Below are 21,526 nucleotides of genomic sequence, written 5' to 3' on the forward strand. Positions count from 1 at the left end.
GTAACAAGCAGCACAATGTGACAAAACCAACTTCCGTTAACTGCGAAACGAAACAGACGTGGAAGGCTGAAAATCAGGCAACAAGAAAGCGAGATGATGGACTGATAAATTTGCAGCACTCCAAGTGGTCTGACAGTGACAAGGTGGTCCGGACTGCACGTTGAACTGTAAATCCTCTTTCCCAGGTAGGATCACTGGCGTAAGTGATAGACACGCAAGTCGCCGGAATGGTCTCGAAATGAAAGATTTGCACTCAGCCACACAAAAAAATTATTATTTACCACCCCAATCATACCCAGTTACGAAAAAAGCAAAACTGTCACTGTCCATTCCGTTCAACTGCTCTTCCAAGTCCTTTGCTATCTCTGACAGAATTACAATGTCATCGGCGAACCTCAAAGTTTTTATTTCTTCTCCACGGATTTTAATGCCTACTCCGAATTTTTCTTTTGTTCCCTTCACTGCTTGCGCAATATACAGATTGAATAACATCGGGGAAAGGCTACAACCCTGTCTCACTCCCTTCCCAACCACTGCTTCCTTTTATGTCCCTCGACTCTTATAACTGCCATCTGGTTTCTGTACAAATTGTAAATAGCCTTTCGCTCCCTGTATTTTACCCCTGCCACCTTCAGAATTTGAAAGAGAGTGTTCAAGTCAAAATCGTCAACAGCTTTCTCTAAGTCTACAAATGCTAGAAAATTAGGTTTGCCTTTCCTTAATCTAGCTTCTAAAATAAGGCGTAAGGTCAGTATTGCCTCACGTGTTCCAACATTTCTACGGAATCCAAACTGATCTTCCCCGAGGTCGGTTTCTACCAGTTTTTCCATTCGTCTGTAAAGAATTCACGTTAGTGTTTTGCAGCTGTGACTTATTAAACTGATAGTTGGGTAATTTTCACATCTGTCAACACCTGCTTTCTTTGGAATTGGTATTATTATATTCTTCTTGAAGTCTGAGGGTGTTTCGCCTGTCTGATACATCTTGCTCACCAGATGGTAGAGTTTTGTCAGGACTGGCTCTCCCAAGGCCGTCAGTAGTACTAATGGAATGTTGTCTACTCCCGGAGCCTTGTTTCTCTCAGGTCTTTCAGTGCTCTGCCAAACTCTTCACGGAGTATCGTATCTCCCATTTCATCTTCATCTACATCTCATTCCATTTCTATAACATTATCCTCAAGCACATCGCCCTTGTATAGACCTTCTATATACTCCTTCCACCTTTCTGCTTTCCCTTCTTTGCTTAGAACTGGGTTTCCATCTGAGCTCTTGATATTCATACAAGTGGCTCTCTTTTCTCCAAAGGTCTCTTTAATTTTCCTGTAGGCTGTATCTATCTTGCCCCTAGTAAGATAAGCATCTACATCCTTACATTTGCCCTCTAGCCATCCCTGCTTAGCCATTTTGCACTTCCTGTCGATCTTTTTGAGACTTTTGTATTTCTTTTTGCCTGTTTCATTTACTGCATTTTTATATTTTCTCCTTTCATCAATTAAATTCAATATATCTTCTGCTACCCAAGGATTTCTACTAACCCTCGTCTTTTTACCTACTTGATCCTCTGCTGCCTTCACTACTTCATTCCTCAGAGCTACCCATTCTTCTTCTACTGTATTTCTTTCCCCCATTCCTGTCAATTGTTCCCTTATGCTCTCCCTGAAGCTCTGTACAACCTCTGGTTCTTTCAGTTTATCCAGGTCCCACCTCCTTAAATTCCCACCTTTCTGTAGTTTCTTCAGTTTTAATCTACAGTTCATAACCAATAGATTGTGGTCAAAGTCCACATCTGCCTCTGGAAATGTCTTACAGTTTAAAACCTGATTCCTAAATCTCTGTCTTACCATTATATAATCTATCTGACACCTACTAGTATCTCCAGGATTCTTCCATGTATACAACCTTCTTTTATGATTCTTGAACCAAATGTTAGCTATGATTAAGTCATGCTTTGTCCAAAATTCTACCAGACGGCTTCCTCTTTCATTTCTTAACCCCAATCCATATTCACCTACTAAGTTTCCTTCTTTCCCTTTTCCTACTCTCGAATTCCCAGTCACCCATGACTATTAAATTTTCGCCTCCCTTCACTACCTGAATAATTTCTTTTATTTCATCATACATTTCTTCAATTTCTTCGTCATCTGCAGAGGCAGTAGACATATAAACTTGTACTACTGTAGTAGGCATGGGCTTCGTGTCTATCTTAGCCACAATAATGCGTTCACTATGCTGTTTGTAGTAGCTTACCCGCATTCCTATTTTTTTTATTAATTATCAAATCTACTCCTGCATTACCTCTATTCGATTTTGTATTTATAACCCTGTATTCATCTGACCAAAAGTCTTGTTCCTCCTGCCACCGAACTTCACTAATTCCCACTATATCTAACTTTAACCTATCAATTTCCCTTTTTAAATTTTCTAACCTACCTGCCCGATTAAGGGATCTGACATTCCACGCTCCGATCCGTAGAACGCCAGTTTTCTTTTTCCTGATAACGACGTCCTCTTCAGTAGTCCCCGCCCGGAGATCCGAATGGGGGACTATTTTACCTCCGGAATATTTTACCCAAGAGGACACCATCATCTTTAACCATACAGTAGAGCTGCATGCCCTCGGGAAAAATTACGGCTGTAGTTTCCCCTTGCTTTCAGCCGTTCGCAGTACCAGCACACCAAGGCCGTTTTGGTTAGTGCTACAAGGCCAGATCAGTCAATCATCCAGACTGTTGCCCCTACAATTACTGAAAAGGCTGCTGCCCCTCTTCAGGAATCACACGTTTGTCTGGCCTCTCAACAGATACCCCTCCGTTGTGGTTGCACCTACGGTACGGCCATCTGTATCGCTGAGGCACGGAAGCCTCCCCACCAACGGCAAGGTCCATGGTTCATGTGGGTGGGGGAGGGGGGGATTTCCTGAGTTAGGAAAAATAAATAAATTGGCGTAGCATATATGCCACACAAGGACTGAGGAGGATATGGAAGCTAACAGTTTAAAATGGGTACCATACGACGGTCCATCTTAACATATATCATGTATTAAGTTCTTTGCCAGAGGTGAAAGAAACGAACAGAAACAACAAAAAATCTTAGTGTACACTGAGGACTGGACTGTGAATAGTTGAACTTGTTGTCTGCTTCCTACCCAAATAGCAATGACCGGCTGGAAGATGAAACAGGAAGCGCTTGAAACGTAGTGCTGCGGGATTGTGTACATTATTAAATTACAGATGAAGAACAAAATGTAGATGCTCTAAGAGTTGCATGCAAAGAAACACGTCACTGTAACGCACTTGCAAAATGACACAGATTACTACAGCATCTATTAGTTCAGCCAGGAATGGAGATGTGTATCATCTACTCGTATCTCAAAATTTGCAGTACCAGGAGTAGTTAACGTGGCCCTGGGAGGATATTATATTGGCACCTAGTTCGACGCATAACTAACCGGAGGACTGTGCCATCCAGTTCTCGCCGAGCCGTCGCAGTAGAAGATTCGTGTAACGTTTAGCTGCGCATGTTATCACGATGAATTATCCCAACTGGCAGTTAGTAGGAAACAATTGTGGATGGTTAGGGGGATTGGCTGCTCCGCATTCGCCCGATGTCCAAGGAAAATCTGAAAGCTTTGCAGGGAAACGGGGTCCTAGAGTACTCAAATTTATGTCTGGGGTAATGTCCATTGTCCCAGACAAGAATAAAATACCTGTGCGCGCACGCAACGTTGGTATTTACGTTCAACCGATAATCACTATAAATGGTAAACATACGCATCTGCGAGAGACTGTTAAGTTGGTGCGGCTGGTCCCGGCGGAGGTTCTAGTCCTCCTTCGGGTATGGGTGTGTGTGTTTGTCCTTAGGATAATTTAGGTTTAGTAGTGTGTAAGCTTAGGGACTGATGACCTGAGCAGTTAAGTCCCATAAGATTTCACACACATTTGAACATTTTTTTGTTAAGTTGGCTGTTCAGTGTTCTAGTATTTTGAACAGTCACGTTGGTTTTTTAAACCTGTTATTATCCAGCGCTTACAGCATGACTAATTAGAAAAGTACTTGTTTTAAAATTTTCCACAGCTGAAAGTTGTACTTGTTGATGATCAGTACGAGAAATACATACCGTCACTGCTTACAAGGGAACTGTGCGAACTTCCCCTCACCAGTGTGATTCCTACTGATAGGGTGTGCTAGGCACTACCAGGACATCAACATAGGTAAACAAGAAGACGTAACTTTCAACCGTTCTCTAGAAAACCGAGTTTGAAAATTATAGGCGTGTATTTAAAGAGTCCGCGAGTAAGCGCTTAATTTTGTAAGTGCAAGGTTTCTGGATCGAATCTAGCTGTTAGTAATTTTTTCATTCCCAATTAATTGTAAACCAAATTTATTGCGATTGTCCAAGTTATCAGTATTTAATGATTCGTTCATTATTTTCATAATATTTCTCCTGAAAGACGAGAGATTTTTTTTTTTTCGTAACGAGATTGGAAATAAAGAAAAGGGTACACAAGAACTTTCAATCAAAGCAGTGTAGCCATTTTATTTGTATTATTTTATATACATTTGTGATCAGTATAATATGTAATCTATGGAGCACTGCACGAATCAGGATGATACTCGTTGTAGAAACATGGAAAACACTTATCGCGAGATACAGTACATGTAAAGAAAGTGAATTTTTGCATGTGGACGGTTTTTTCAATCAGCCCTTTGTAAAACATTAGTGTTTTGCATCACTAAAATGTTCTTTGTCATCACACAACTGGGTTGGGTGGTTGATTTGGAGAAGGGCATCAAACAGCGAGGTCATCAGTCGCATAGGATCAAGGAAGGATGGGGAAGGAAATCGGCCGTGCCCTTTCAAAGGATCACACAGATTCGTGACACACCACGAATATCGAAGCATGTCACCGACTAATGGTGCAAATAACTGATGGTGTACGATTGACTGAATTTTTCTGCAGTACTCTCTAGAATCTATGAGTCTGTTCTGTTTCATGATGTAGGCCCATGTTGCGGTCGTTTTGTGGGGTTCTTCATGTGCCTATAAATATAAAAGTTGCAACGGTGCATCAGCGGGGTGTACAGGGTGTCCACAATGAGACTCCAACATTTGAACTCATAAAATCTGAGAGGAAACACATTTACTGACGAACAACTGGGGGGAAATCATACAGCAGCTCAAGTTTTCATACACAGGCCACGGGTAGCGCGAAGAATATCAAGTCTTTAATCGATTTCGTGCCATGTGTTGCGGAGCATCTGTTCTGTGACAGAGTTGATGACAATTCTTATGCGCTGTTTCAAGTCTTGCAGGTCCTTTACTGGTGTAGCGTATACCAGGTCTTTCACATAACCCCACAAGAAAAAATCGAGGGGGGTTGTGTCGGGCGAACGTGGCGGCCAAGAAATTGGACCTCCAAGGCCAATCCATTGTTGGGGGAATGTCATTTAAAAATTTTCGGACATCAAGGCTGCAATGGGGTGGTGCACCGTCGTGTTGAAACATCACATTTGGCTGCAGGTCTGTTATCTGTGGCACGGCAAATTGTTCCAGGATGTCAAGGTAGATGGCTCCATCCACAGTCGGCTCCTGAAAGAAAAACGGCCCAACAATGCGATTTATCATCAAACCACACCACACATTAACAGTCGGACTGTCGCGCATGTGTTCCCTAGGTGCATGTGGATTTTCGGACCCCCAGATACGCACATTGTGACGATTGACAGCCCCTGACACGCGAAAGGTTGCCTCGTCAGTAAACATCACGCGTGATAAAAAAGTCTCGTCCGCGGCAATGCGATATAACATGACACATGCAAATTCTTCTCGCTTTGGTCGATCATCAGGCTTGATTTCTTGCACAACCTGCACTTTATATGCGTACAAACGTAATCGCTGATGAAGCACTTTGTGCACTGTTGAACGTTTCATACGAAGTTCTCGTGCTGCCTGTCGCACTGACTTCTGTGGACTTTGTTCGAATGAAATGAAATGAAATGATCGTATGGCACTGTTAGCCGGGAGGCCCCATGCGGGGAAGTTCGGACGCCGTATTGCAAGTCCTTTTTCTTTGACGCCACTTCGGCGACTTGCGAGTAAATGATGATGAAATGATGATGAAAGACACGCAACACCCAGTCATCACGAGGCAGAGAAAATCCCTGACCCCGCCGGGAATCGAACCCTGGATCCCTTGCGCGGGAAGCGAGAACGCTACCGCAAGACCACGAGCTGCGGACTTTGTTCGAATGACCGCCGCACTTGTTCCACATGATGTTCGCTGATCCCAGGCTTGCCACTACCATGCCCTTTCGCAACACTCCCAGTAGCCAAAAACTGATCACACCACGTCTTGAACGACGGGGGCGCTTTGTTATAAACTCGACGAAAGTTTCTTTGCACTTGGGTCGCCGATTTTGTCTCTGCATACCACCAGACCACTTGTGCATGCTCCTTCATATCCTCCATTTTGCTAAAACAATTGATTGCAGCTCCACTACGGCCACTTGGCGTATCAAATTTGCACACCACAAACTTGTTGAGTTGCTCTGTCTGCCCCTTCAGGATTCACAGGTCTACCATCTGAAATGAGAAAGATATAGGATATTAAAATGTTGGAGTCTCATTATGGACATCCTGTATTTTGGATGAAATACTTAGATACTGCTCGTTGGCTTAATAATATTGTAATGAAAAAAAAGGATTGACAGCAAAATTCGATCCAGAGAACTCGCACTTTCGAAACTAAGCGCTTACCCGCTCGGCTGCGGACTCCTAGAGTACTAGCGACCATACAGAATACACTGTGCGACAACCTTGCTGGCCAAGGTACGGATTGACAAGCGTGACGACCAACAGTAGAAACTCTTGTCGTGTGCGGGCGGGCATTGTCTTGCTGAAATGTAAGCACAGGATGGCTTGTTATGTAGGGATACAAAACGGAGTGTAGAATATCATCGACGAACCGCTGTGTTGTAAGGTGCGCGCGGATGACAACTGAATGGGCCCTGGTATAAAATGAAATGGCACCTGAGACCAGCACTCATGGTTGCTTGGCCGTATAGCGGCGACAATCGGGTTGGTATTCTATCGCTGTCTGGGGCGTCTCCAGATACGTCTTTCCTGGGTTTTCGAGGCTCATTTCGAAGCAGGACTCATCACTGAAGACAATTCCACTCCAGTCAATGGATTCCAGGCCGCAGGCACGTCCAGAGACGGCCCGGACACTGGTGGGATAACAAGCTGACTCTCGCCCGCCATATGGCCCGACAACCAGAAGTGATGGTTTGGGATGTCATTTCTTTTCATAGCAGGATCCCTTTGGTTGTTATCTGTGACACCCTTACAGCATAGCGGTACGTCGACGATATTCAATACCCCATTTCGTTGTCCTTCATGGCCAGCCATCCTGGGCTTACACTGCAGCAACATAATGCCTGCCTGCACCCAGCGTGCTTGTCTTCGTACTTGCCAAATTGTACTTTGGCCAGCAAGGTCGCTGGATCTCTCCCCAATTGAGAACGTGTAGAGCATTATGGCCCTCCAACCAGCTCGGGATATTAACGATATAACGCCCAAATGGACAGAATTTGGCAAGGAATCTCTCAGGAAGATATCCATTAACTGCGTCACTCAATGCCAAGACGAATAACTGCTTGCATAAGGGCCAGAGATGCTTTACTGTCGTGCCCATTTGTGAAGCTTATTCTCCTGAATACATCATCCAGTTTTTATGAAATTATAATCATTTGTTTGTCTATACATGTACCGGGTGATCAAAAAGTCAGTATAAATTTGAAAACTGACTAAATCACGGAACAATGTAGATAGAGAGGTACAAATTGACACACATGCTTGGAATGACATGGGGTTTTATTAGAACCAAAAAAATACAAACGTTCAAAAAATGTCCGACAGATGGCGCTTCATCTGATCAGAATAGCAATAATTAGCATAACAAAGTAAGACAAAGCAAAGATGATGTTCTTTACAGGAAATGCTCAATATGTCCACTATCATTCCTCAGCAATAGCTGTAGTCGAGGAATAATGTTGTGAACAGCACAGTAAAGCATGTCCGGAGTTATGGTGAGGCATTGGCGTCGGATGTTGTCTTTCAACATCCCTAGAGATGTCGGTCGATCACGATACACTTGCGACTTCAGGTAACCCCTGGGAGGCCTAGCATGGCGAAAGTGGCGGCTGAGCACACGATCATCACCAAACGACGCGCGCAAGAGATCTTTCACGCGTCTAGCAGTATGGGTGTTTTTTTTTGGTTCTAATAAAACACCATGACATTCCAAGCATGTGTGTCAATTTTTACCTCTCTATCTACATTATTCCGTGGTTTTTAAGTTTTCAAATTTATACTGACTTTTTGATCTCCCGGTATATCACATCTACCGATTTTCGTGCCATTCGGATAATTCCTTCGTGGTGCGTCTCTCTCTCGCTCTCTTTTAAGCACGCGTAAAATTTTCAAACTCGAGTTTCTCGAAAACGGGTGAGAGTTGTGCCTTATTGCTGCATATGTTGAGGACGCAGCCGTACCCCACACTTACTGCCAATATGAATCAAATCGTTGAGAGGAACTTGATACGGTTCCCTTGATAACAGAGCAGACGACTGAACTCCGTAGCAATTATGAATATGTCTCCCCGGTGATCTCAGGGGATGCCAGCCAATTGCAGCGTATTTGGCGGGAGTGGCCTACGTGTTAATTTCTGCCCACTTTGGGGCAAAACGCTTGACACAGAGGAATCAGTCGACAGTGCTGGACTCCCATTTGTTTTAGGTGTCGGAAATAGTCCACCGTGGCAGCTGTATAGTGCCAACTATACATGCGTTTATTTAGTTTCCGAGCAGAGAAAATCTCCTACCCAGGCCGGGAATCGAACCCGGTTCCCTTCGCATGGCAATCGACCGTAGTGACCGCGCAGCTACCGAGACGGTCTTCACTCGTACTTTAAATCAGGCTGTGGTTGTCACTCTGGATACTTGAAAGTGTCGATAATAGTGCGATTTCCTAAGCCCACACTGCTCGTTGTTTATAAGAGGCGGCTGATCGACATGGGCGGCGGAGCGTGGCGTGACGGCTGACTTCCGCGTGTGGCGTCCGCCCCCCTATTGTGGCGCTCATCTGCATAGCGCGCGTCGCCCGCCGCGGGGAAGCAGGTAGCATCTGAGAACAGCTCGCTGTCTGCGCTTGCGCGCATGCTGATCGCGTCGCCGGCGATCTGCGCCGCTCCGCTTAGGCAACCCGCGCAGCGCCCCTAATGGCCGCCCGACATGCGTATCCCGCCGGAAATGTAAGCTAGCTTTCTTGCGTCACCAGCTGCGCTTCCTGCGTTTGTAATCTCTTGCGCTACTCTGCTCCTCCAGCATATGTCGCCCACCGCTCCACGTGCGATGAGTCGGTATGAGCTGCCTCTAGAGCTACATTCAGGAGGCATGGGGTTCAAATCCCTGTCCGCACATCTTCTTTTCCGCAGTCGTCGAACATCACTTTGAGACGTATGCTGGAATTGTTCCTTTGATACGCCCACGTCCAACTCATTAGTTTCTGCTTCAGCTCTAATTACCTATTTATGACGAGAAGTCAAATCAGACCTTTTTTACATTCAGCTACCATGCGACTTCATGATGCTTGGCTTTATATATTAACATGCATTAACACGCATATTTGCGTTTTTATATTGTTAAGGCAGCATACAAGTCACGCTGTATTCTAAGGAAATGTAATTCTACATCTCTATCTACATCTACACTGATCAGCCAGAACATTATGACCATCTACCTAATAGCTCATTTGTCCATCTTTGGCACGGATATCAGCGGCAACGCGCCATGGCATGGAAGCAGTGAGGTCTTGGTAGGACGCTGGAGAGAGTTGGCACCACGTCTGCACGCACAAGTCACCTAATTCCCGTAAAAGGGGGGCGATGAACTCTGACGCCACGTGAAATCACATCCCAGATATGTTCAAAAATGGTTCAAATGGCTCTCAGCACTATGGGACTTAACATCTGTGGTCATCAGTCCCCTAGGACTTAGAACTACTTAAACCTAACTAACCTAAAGACATCACACATCCATGCCCGAGGCAGGATTCGAACCTGCGACCGTAGCAGTCGCGCGGTTCCGGACTGAGCGCCTAGAACCGCCAGATATGTTCGATCGAGTTCAGATCTGGCGAATTGGGGGGCCAGCACATCAATTGGAAGTCGCCACTCCATCACACGCCTGGCCTTGTGACATTGCGCTTTATCTTGTTGAAAAATGCCACAGTCGTCGGGAAAAATGATCGTCATAAACGAGTGTACCTGGTCTGCAAGCAGTGTACGATACTCCTTGGCCGTCGTAGTGCCTTGCACGAGCTCCACTGAACCCATGAATGCCCACGTGAATGTTCCCCAGAGCATAATCGAGCCGCCGCCAGCTTGTCTCCGTCGCGCAGTACAGGTGTCAAGGAGCTGTTCCCCTGGAAGACAATCAATTTGCGCCCGCCCATTGGAATGATGAACAAGATATCGGGATTCATCAGACCTTACAACGCTCTGCCACTGCAACAACATCCAGTGCCGATCGTCACGTGCCTATTTCAATTGTAACTGCCCCTGTCATGGCGACATTGGAACATGCATGGGTCGTTGGCTGCGGAGACCCATCGTTAGGAACGTTCGGTTGCACTGTGTGTTCAGACAAACGTGTACTGTGCCCAGAACTAAAGCCTGATGTTAGTTCCGTCACAGTTCGCCGCCTGATTCATTTTACGTCTGTCCAGGCTACGACGTCCGACATCTGTAATGAGGAGTGGCCACCAACCCCACGACATCTGAACGGAGGTTTGCTATTGTTTCGCCACATGTTGAAGACACTCACCACAGCTCTCCTCGAACACCCGACTAGCCGTGCAGTTTTCGAAATGCTCGTGCGGACGTGCGAGCCGTCACAATCTACCCTCGGTCAAATTCAGACTGCGCGCCTTCCCCATTCTACGCTCACTGACACTACATGCACTGTGCGTGTCTGACTAGCAGTCATTCCTCGCCAGGTGAAGCTACTATCGCCGGACGGAGTTACATCGATAGGCGCTACAGTCTGGAACCGCGCGACCGCTACGGTCGCAGGTTCGAATCCTGCCTCAGGCATGGATGTGTGTGATGTCCTTAGGTTAGTTAGGTTTAAGTAGTTCTAAGTTGTAGGGGACTAATGACCTAAAAGTTAAGTCCCATAGTGCTCAGAGCCATTTGAACCATTTTTTAACTGTTTAAATGTCTCTGTGAATGCTGTAGTTAATTTGATCTTGTCCTGCGATTCATATGGGTTGCAATATATTCCTTGACTCATCATTTAAGCCTGTTCTTGAAACTTTGTTAGTAGACTTTCTCGAGATAGTTTCATGCTATCTTGGAGAGTCTACCAGTCAGTTCTTTCAGTGCAAATTGGTACGGGTCACACAATTGAGCAATATTCTAGGACGTGTCTCACGAGTGATTTGTAAGCAATCTCCTTTGTAGACTGGTTGAATTTCTCAGGTATTGCAGGTATTTTATCAACAAAACAGAAGTCCGCTACCTACATTACCCACGACCAAGCCCATGTGATCGTTTCACTTCATGCCCCTACTATGTGTTGCTAATATTTGTATGATTTCACAGACTGCAGCTGCGACTCACTAATATTAGCTCCATAAGATACTGTTTTTTTTTTCGTTTTGTGAAATGCACAGCTTTACATTTTTGAACTTTTAAAGCAAGCCGCCGATCATCGCACCACTTCTTTAATATTATGAAGGTCTGACTAAATATTTGTGCAGTTTCGTTCAGACTGTATTTCATTGTAGATAACTTCGTCATCTGCTAAAAGTGTGAGGTTACATCTGCAGGGTCATTGATATACAACATGAACAGCAAGGGACCCAATACATAGGTTTGGTACAGAGTCAAAGCTTTTCGGAAATCAAGAAATACTGTATCTACCTGATTACCTTGATCCATGGCGTTTAGGATGTCATGTGAGAAATGCGAATGGGGTTTCACGTGATCTTTGGTTTCGAAATCCATACTGGTTGGCATGGAGGAGGCCGTTCTGCTCAGTTACCTCATTATGTTTGTGCTCAGGACATATTGCAGGATTCTACAACAAAACGATGTCAAGGATATTGGACGGTAGTTTTGTCGATTACTTCTGCTACCCGTCTTTTAGACAGATGTGACCTGTGATGTCTTCCAGCTACTGGGCACGATTTTTTGTTCGAGGGAAATTATTGTTAAAGAGGGGCTACCCAAACTGTAAATTGGGTATAGAATCTGTTGGGAATTACATCGAGCCCTCTGGCTTCGTTCAGTTTTAACTATTTCAGTTGTTTCTCAACGCCACTGACTCTAATACCTGTTTTACTTATCTTTTCAGTGGTACGATGATTGAACTGGGGCATTTCTCCTGTGAAGGAACAATTGAATTCACTCCTGAAAGAGGAAGCTTACAAATCGGACTTTTCGGTTGAATCTTGAATATTGTTCGCCAGTGTGGAATACCTTACCAGGTAGGATTAACAGAGAGGATAGTGCAGATAACAAGAAGAGCGGCGCATTTCGTCATGGATTTGTTTATTAAACGCGAGGGCGCCAGAGAAATATCAAACTCGAGTGACAGATGCTACGAGAGAATACGGTGATCCATCTGGCTAAACATATTACTCGAAAGTGAATATGATGTCAGTCCGTCTCCATTGCAAATGCCGTTCGCGGATCCCTTTACTGTGTCACCACTGATTGCTTGTAACTATCTCCATTTGTTCTGGAATAGTAGTAGAATTTATTTATTTATTTATTTATTTATTTTTTTTTTTTTTTTGCCGCCATCAGAGCTCAACAGTGAAATTCTGAATATGTCGTAACATATGAGGCTGTAAGAGAGTCACTAGCGACCTGGGTAAGGCTCGCTATGTTTACCAAATGAAAATCCAAATTTTACGCGTTGCCAGGGTCTTTTTAACAGCGCTTGGACCAGAGAGATCCATCAGCTAATCACAAAAGCTGTAGTGAACCAACATTTGAAAAGTGACGCGTGAAGTAAATGAAGTATGTTACACTTACAGTCCTGGAACTGGTGGCATCCTGATCTCTGCCCCTCTCATCATTGCTCGCCGGCCGCGGTGGCCGAGCGGTTCTAGGCGCTTCAGTCCGGAACCGCGCGACTGCTACGGTCGCAGGTTCGAATCCTGCCTCGGGCATGGATGTATGTGATGCCCATAGGTTAGTTAGGTTTATGTAGTTCTAAGTTCTAGGGGACTGATGACCTCCGATGTTAAGTCCCATAGTGCTCAGAGCCATTTCAACCATAATTGCTCGTGGAATTCCTATTTCTTAAACTATCATGTACGGCGCGCAGCTTGACTGCACTGCGCGGTCTCTCGCCTAGAACTCCACCGTGCGGTATGGTCCCTCGTCTAAGGCTGCGTTCATAGTAGCACCGACAACGGTCGTCAAACGCCGTTGCCAGAAGTCGCCCGGCAACATCTGCCGACAGTTAGGTCATAGTACGTCCGATATCCTTTATCAGTTGTTGGCGGGGCCGAGAATATGCTTACGTCAGAATCTATTTTATGTGTGATGTATGTTAGGTTTTAATCTCCGTGCATGGGATGTATGCCTGGGAGACGAGTGCTGCAATATGGCGTTTGCGATTGAAATGATACAAAATGCATACAAATGAGCTACATCTGTCTCGAAGAGAACGTGTCCAGTACTGTGTACTCTCTCTTTAGTTACTGGAATTGCTATACAAGTTTTTCGAATATATGAGACGAAAGGAGAAACGTTCTGTTTCCTGAAAAGCAAGATAACAAACAATCCCTTCACTGGATTTATTTGGAGCTGAGCAGCCATACGTCAATTAACTTCTTGTGAATGTCATTCAGCATACGTATGAAAGACGAACGTAAAGAATAGGATTCTCTGAACTTCTAAAGCACTGGAAACTGGAAACACATGGACCATATTTGCATACCACTCCATGTAACCGAATCATCACTCCCTGTTGGCATAAAAATAACAGTAAGCAGCAGTAGTAGTAGTAATAATAATAATAATAATAATAATAATAATTCTTTCTAGTGGACGCCACTTTGTGTATCCCAAACCTACACCAGTAATCCAACAGAGGAAACGGGACCTACAGTTTAATATGGAATCCGAACCACGTGTAGTTTCTGGCGACTACTCACATCGTTGAAAGATGAAGGCTAGGCTGAACTGCAGAGTGAAAACTTCATGATCCGACGGCGATTCGATCCCGCGACTTCGTGGTTTCCAGACAAGCACTTTATCGCTAGACGATCAAGCCCGACGTAAGCAGCAATGATAAACAGTAAAGAGCTAATGACCACCTACCACAACCCCCTCAAAAAAAGTAATCCACTGCAGTAACTTTAAACATAAGACACGCCACCGTTCCCACTTGAACGAGGTTTTTTTGGGATTGTATTTTATGCCTAAAATTTCCGGTAATGATTTCGCCTGCTTGTAGTTTCCAATGAACTTGCAGGTTCAGCCCATGAGTCCGAACTATATTCCGATTATGAGATTTTTCATCCTCTGGATGCCATAATCTCCTTCTTTGTCTAAACTTACCTGTTTCTCACAGTCAGTATTTCGTCTCGTGTCGGTCGATGTGACCGAAGAAAATAAACTGATATGAATTTCACCGATTGTCATCTGAAGTGTGCGCATTTGGGCGATTAGATCGGCCACATTGTCACGGCGCACTTAGTGGATTACTGACTTGAAAAGCTCGGCCGATGTCGGTTGGCGGCGGAATCTACGGATATCAGTGCCAATATGACCACAGCCTAACACTGAAATGGGCAGCTCAAATCTCTTCGATGGGTGTGCTTTTGACGGAAAGCCGAAGGCACACTAACTGAGTCGTCAGCATGTCGTTATTGAGATGTCATTAAAGTTAATAACAAGAACGAAATCTGAACTAATTAGAGGATAATCTTTTATTGAAAGGTTTTGTCAATGATCTTTGAACTATACTTTAAGAAAGACGAAGAAACGAAAATGTGAGATTTGACACGCTGGCTCGAGGGTAATCGCTTCATCATCTGTTAGGTTATACAACTACGAAGTTGGCGCAATTTCTCATGGCGTTGTTACTAGGTGTACCATCCGTTGCTGCACCTCACTCCACTTTGTTACGTCATATGTCAGCCAATGCATCTCTCGTAACTAAGAAGTGAACTGCGTACATACATCTGCAACTCCACTCATCAATAACGTAATTTTTAATAGAAATAGTTGAGGACGTACAGTGTAAAAACATCCCTGTATTTAACGTATTTTGTAAATTTTGATACCAAATGAACCTACTTTTCTTCCTTGTTCTCTTACAGAAGTATACAGGTGTTGTTTAGGCGGTGTTAACAAATGGTCATTACTTGTTTCAGGGCGTGGAGTACTGTTCCGATGGCTGTGAACATCACTGCTGGTGAGTACTGCGCATCACTAAAAGCCATATTAGAATTTTCCGAATTTAAAGTTACTCTTGGCCATGTGGGATAGGTTCCTTTCGCAGGCACTATTTTCTCTGCTTACCAATCCCGTTACGCCTTAAAGTCCGCCTCAAAACTTGATCCCACCAGCAGAATAAGCTGGAGCTTTAAGTACGTCGGCGATTCAGTTGGGCAACACTTTCGCAATTATGGACAGCTATAGAGGCTGCATGGCTCAGCAGGGGACTTCCAACGACTTGTTGAGTCGATGCCTGCACTATCTGGGCAAAAGGAGTCCCGACACGATATTAGAAGGTATCCCATGACTTTTGCCACCAGGCTTAGAAGTATCTGGAAGCCTATTGGTCGGTTTAAGAGCCAAGCGTACTTCCCAGCTGCGATCTTAACCCTGTGGTTCAAGTGTCCACTGCAGTGGACAGCTGCTAATATCGCGTCTTTGGCGTTTTATCATTTTTTAGACCGCAGATGCATGCAGTCCACACCAGTGGACACGCCATACGGTCACTGTGCCCTGCGCGCTTTTGCAGCCTCAGGACTGATTGAAACGCCAAAGTAGCGCCTGTTAACAGCTGTGCACTGAAGTGAAAATGTGCGACACAGGCTTAACGATAACTCACTTTCTTGTATAACTTCGACTTAATGTAATGTGACAGCGTTAAGAGCACCTAAACATTCTCCTTTTACTCTTTAATTGATGTACTTTAAAGAGGTTAGTCTCGATCATTTTTGAATGACCCACATTTAAAATATGTGATGTAATCGTAGAGGCTGCAGTTTGCGGCAGTCGTTGTGGCGTGTATATTTAACGTGGTTTCGCATTTAGTACTGCATTGGAATGATATGTCACCCATATCCATTCGAGCTACGAACAAGATGGCTCAGTCATTTACACTGGATACACATTCGGAAGGAGCGGTAGCCAAACCCTGTCCGACGATTGAGACGTACATGGTTGTTGGGCTACAACGCCTGCAGCGCTGAAGCGATCATGCGCGTCCATTGTAGGTCTGGAGAAGCATTTTATCTTGTGCTGAGTGAAAAACGTAGTCCTTGCGCCATTCTTCCATAGGACTGTGCCTATGCGATCGGTTACGCTAGGCATATACGATAAGCTTACAGAATGCGCAAGAGATTTGTCGTTCTTATTGTTTACATTATTATTATTATTATCATCATCATCATCATCATTTCGATTTACGGCCCTATTTATGGAAAGGTCTTCAGAGACGATGGCCATCAGTGTTTCCCTAAATAAACCTAGCTGTGATTGCAAGCTCTTACTGTGCCACTAACTCCACATCCCGAAAAAGCGCGAGAAAATAGCCTTTTAGTAAGTGAACACGACGCAGCGTTTCGACAGTGTTCAGCCATTCAGGAACACCATTGGAACCCTGAGGAAGAGCCCAGCGAGGGGATTGAAACGTCGAGCAGTAAAGAAGTTAGAAGGGGAATATGACGAGGCCTAGCGACACGAAAGCCTGCAGACATACACAATTATTTTTTGCCCGTCGGACACAGCGGTTAAGACAATGGACTCGCATTCGGGAGGAGCAGGGGTGACAACACCCGACTATCATCCAAATTTGTGTTTCCGTGATTTACCTAAAGGCAAATATCGGGTTTGTCTCCTAGAATAAGTCACATGTGGTTTTCTGATCCATCCGCACTCAAAATGAGGGTGTGCTTCGTCTCTGTCTCTGTCAACCTCGTCCTCGATTGGACGTTACATCCTGATAATTATCACTTTGGATCGTCACGCTAATTGCAACTGAATTAAACTAATTTTTCATGTCGTACGCTTTTCGCCTTTATTATTTGAAAGGCGTTTTCAGTGGCAAATTTGGCGGCTTTGCTCAAAATCTGTTCTTGTTCCAGTTTTACAGCTGTTCTGCTTATTGCCACACGAAATTTCAGTTGCACAACACTAGGAAATGAACACTCCTTTCCTTTCTGTCATGTTTTGGATGTTGACAAGTAGGAGGAAGGCAACTGCTTATCATCTATAATAGGACCTTGCTAAGTAAAGCACTGTGGTGTTCAAATTAACGTTGGTGTTGGTGACAGCTGTACCCTTTTATCTCGTAAAAAACCATTGCTACACCGAAGAGCCACAGAAACTGTTACACCCGCCTAATATCATGTACGGCCCGCGCGAGCGCGCAGAAGTGCCGCAGCGCGACGTGGCGTGGACTCGACTAATGTCTGAAGTAGTGCTGGAGGGAATTACACCATGAATCCTGAAGAGTACACGTTGCAAGGCATCCCAGATAAGCTCAATAATGTTCATGTCTGGGGAGTTTGGTGGCCAGCGGAAGTGTTTAAACTTAGAAGAGTGTTCCTGGAGCCACTGTGCAGCAATTCTGGACGTGTGGGGTGTTGCATTGTCCTGCTGAAATTGCCCGAGCCCGTCGGAATGCACATGAATGAATGCAGGCGATGCTTACGTACGTCTCACCTGTCAGAGTCGTATTTAGACGTATCAGGTGTCTCATACCACTCCAACAGCACACGACCCACACCATTACAGAGCCTTCACCAGCTTGAACAGTTCCCTGCTGACATGCACGGTCCATGGATCCATGAGGTTGTCTCCATATCAGTGCAGGTCGATCCGCTCGATACAATTTGAAACTAGACTCGTCCGACCAGGTAGCATGTTTCCAGTCATCAACTGTCCAAAGTCGGCGGGCCCAGGCGAGGTGTAAAACTTTGTGTCGTGCCGTCATCAAGGGTACACCAGTGGGCCTTCGGCTCCTAAAGCCCATATCTGTGATGTTTCGTTGATTGGTTCGCACGTTGACACTTGTTGATGGCCTAGCATTGAAATCTGCAGCAATTTGCGGAAGGGTTGCACTTCTGTCACGTTGAATGACTCTCTTCAGTCACCGTTGGTCCCGTTCTTACAAGATCTTTTTCCGGCCGCAGCGATGTCGGGGATTTGATCTTTTACCGGATTCCTGATATTCACGGTACACTCGCGAAATGGTCGTACGGGAAAATCCCCAATTCTTCGCTACCTCGGAGACTGTCCCAGCGCTCCTGCGCCGACTACAAGACCACGTTCAGACTGACTTAAATCTTGATAACCTGTCATTGTAGCAGCAGTAACCGATGTACTTATTGTCTTGTGTAGGCGTTGCCGACCACAGCGACGTATTCTGTCTGTTTACCTATCTCCGTATTTGAATACGCATGCTTATACCAGTATCTTCGGTGCTTCAGTATAATAGCTGCTTATAAAGCTGCACATCTTCAGTAGCCGAAACCACACACAAATAAAGTAGTAAATGAATATATGCATGCATGCATGCAGTGTCGTGTATCGAGTTGCTATTTTGCCTCATTTCAAATGGTGCCGGGAGTCGAGTGTACCGACGGTGCAGTGGTGTTTAACGAGAAGTATGTAGAAGGTGTAGTTCAGATCAGAGATGGTTCTGTGATATTTTAGGGGTTTTTTCATACCCCATCACTTGGGACCACTCATTCAGATTCCCGTGAACATAATCCAAAATGTTTATTTAACGGGAGGTTCTGAGACCGATGAAAAAATGGGTGTTTAAGATAATTTGCATCCTTGTAGTGTATAGATTGTGCCTGCAATAGGATTTTTTGATTGCGAAAGGAATTTAGGAGCTGCTGCATGTTGAAAGGAACCGTGCGCCAACCGAATATGGGCAGTTGTAGGCGCTCGACGAATTAGTTCAAGGAAAGAATCGAACAGTATTTTTTAATAATATCCTTGTAACAGTTAATAGCAGAATGCAAAAATTCAACTAACATTAATAGTTTCTTAAGAGTTCATTGCCGGCTGTTGTGGCCGAGCGGTTCTAGGCGCTTCAGTACATCTACATCTACATCTACATCTATACTCCGCGAGCCACCTTACGGTGTGTGGCGGAGGGTACTTATTGTACCACTATCTGATCCCCCCTTCCCTGTTCCATTCATGAATTGTGCGTGGGAAGAACGACTGCTTGTAAGTCTCCGTATTTGCTCTAATTTCTCGGATCTTTTCGTTGTGATCATTACGCGAGATATATGTGGGCGGTAGTAATATGTTGCCCATCTCTTCCCGGAATGTGCTCTCTCGTAATTTCGATAATAAACCTCTCCGTATTGCGTAACGCCTTTCTTGAAGTGTCCGCCACTGGAGCTTGTTCAGCATCTCCGTAACGCTCTCGCGCTGACTAAATGTCCCCATGACGAATCGCGCTGCTTTTCGCTGGATCATGTCTATCTCTTCTATTAATCCAACCTGGTAAGGGTCCCATACTGATGAGCAATACTCAAGAATCGGACGAACAAGCGTTTTGTAAGCTACTTCTTTCGTCGATGAGTCACATTTTCTTAGAATTCTTCCTATGAATCTCAACCTGGCGCCTGCTTTTCCCACTATTTGTTTTATGTGATCATTCCACTTCAGATCGCTCCGGATAGTAACTCCTAAGTATTTTACGGTCGTTACCGCTTCCAATGATTTACCACCTATGGCATAATCGTACTGGAATGGATTTCTGCCCCTATGTATGCGCATTATATTACATTTATCTACGTTTAGGGAAAGCTGCCAGCTGTCGCACCATGCATTAATCCTCTGCAGGTCCTCCTGGAGTACGTACGAGTCTTCTGATGTTGCTACTTTCTTGTAGACAACCGTGTCATCTGCAAATAGCCTCACGGAGCTACCGATGTTGTCAACTAAGTCATTTATGTATATTGTAAACAATAAAGGTCCTATCACGCTTCCCTGCGGTACTCCCGAAATTACCTCTACATCTGCAGATTTTGAACCGTTAAGAATGACATGTTGTGTTCTTTCTTCTAGGAAATCCTGAATCCAATCACAAACCTGGTCCGATATTCCGTAAGCTCGTATTTTTTTCACTAAACGTAAGTGCGGAACCGTATCAAATGCCTTCCTGAAGTCCAGGAATACGGCATCAATCTGCTCGCCAGTGTCTACGGCACTGTGAATTTCTTGGGAAAATAGGGCGAGCTGAGTTTCACATGATCTCTGTTTGCGGAATCCATGTTGGTTATGATGAAGGAGATTTGTATTATCTAAGAACGTCATAATACGAGAACACAAAACATGTTCCATTATTCTACAACAGATTGACGTAAGCGAAATAGGCCTATAATTATTCGCATCTGATTTATGACCCTTCTTGAAAATGGGAACGACCTGCGCTTTCTTCAAGTCGCTAGGTACTTTACGTTCTTCCAGCGATCTACGATAAATTGCTGATAGAAAGGGGGCAAGTTCTTTAGCATAATCACTGTAGAATCTTAAGGGTATCTCGTCTGGTCCGGATGCTTTTCCGCTACTAAGTGATAGCAGTTGTTTTTCAATTCCGATATCGTTTATTTCAATATTTTCCATTTTGGCGTCCGTGCGACGGCTGAAGTCAGGGACCGTGTTACGATTTTCCGCAGTGAAACAGTTTCGGAACACTGAATTCAGTATTTCTGCCTTTCTTCGGTCGTCCTCTGTTTCGGTGCCATCGTGGTCAACGAGTGACTGAATAGGGGATTTAGATCCGCTTACCGATTTTACATATGACCAAAACTTTTTAGGGTTCTTGTTTAGATTGTTTGCCAATGTTTTATGTTCGAATTCGTTGAATGCTTCTCTCATTGCTCTCTTTACGCTCTTTTTCGCTTCGTTCAGCTTTTCCTTATCAGCTATGATTCGACTACTCTTAAACCTATGATGAAGCTTTCTTTGTTTCCGTAGTACCTTTCGTACATGATTGTTATACCACGGTGGATCTTTCCCCTCGCTTTGGACCTTAGTCGGTACGAACTTATCTAAGGCGTACTGGACGATGTTTCTGAATTTTTTCCATTTTTGTTCCACATCCTCTTCCTCAGAAATGAACGTTTGATGGTGGTCACTCAGATATTCTGCGATTTGTGCCCTATCACTCTTGTTAAGCAAATATATTTTCCTTCCTTTCTTGGCATTTCTTATTACACTTGTAGTCATTGATGCAACCACTGA

General features: G+C 44.5%; 1 protein-coding gene across 2 annotated transcripts in view; it reads left to right on the top strand.

Annotated features, from left to right (window-relative positions):
- Nucleotides 1-21,526, top strand: part of LOC126413891 (uncharacterized) — an 870,590-nt gene that overhangs the window by 125,486 nt on the left and 723,578 nt on the right. For both annotated transcript variants that reach the window (XM_050083304.1, XM_050083303.1), the window contains exon 2: nucleotides 15,457-15,497. In XM_050083304.1, coding sequence (XP_049939261.1) covers nucleotides 15,476-15,497 — 22 coding nt within the window. In that variant the 5' untranslated portion in view covers nucleotides 15,457-15,475. The remainder of the gene's footprint in view (nucleotides 1-15,456; nucleotides 15,498-21,526) is intronic.

The sequence above is a fragment of the Schistocerca serialis genome, chromosome 1 (genome assembly GCF_023864345.2).
Source record: "Schistocerca serialis cubense isolate TAMUIC-IGC-003099 chromosome 1, iqSchSeri2.2, whole genome shotgun sequence".
Taxonomy (NCBI): Eukaryota; Metazoa; Arthropoda; class Insecta; order Orthoptera; family Acrididae; genus Schistocerca; species Schistocerca serialis.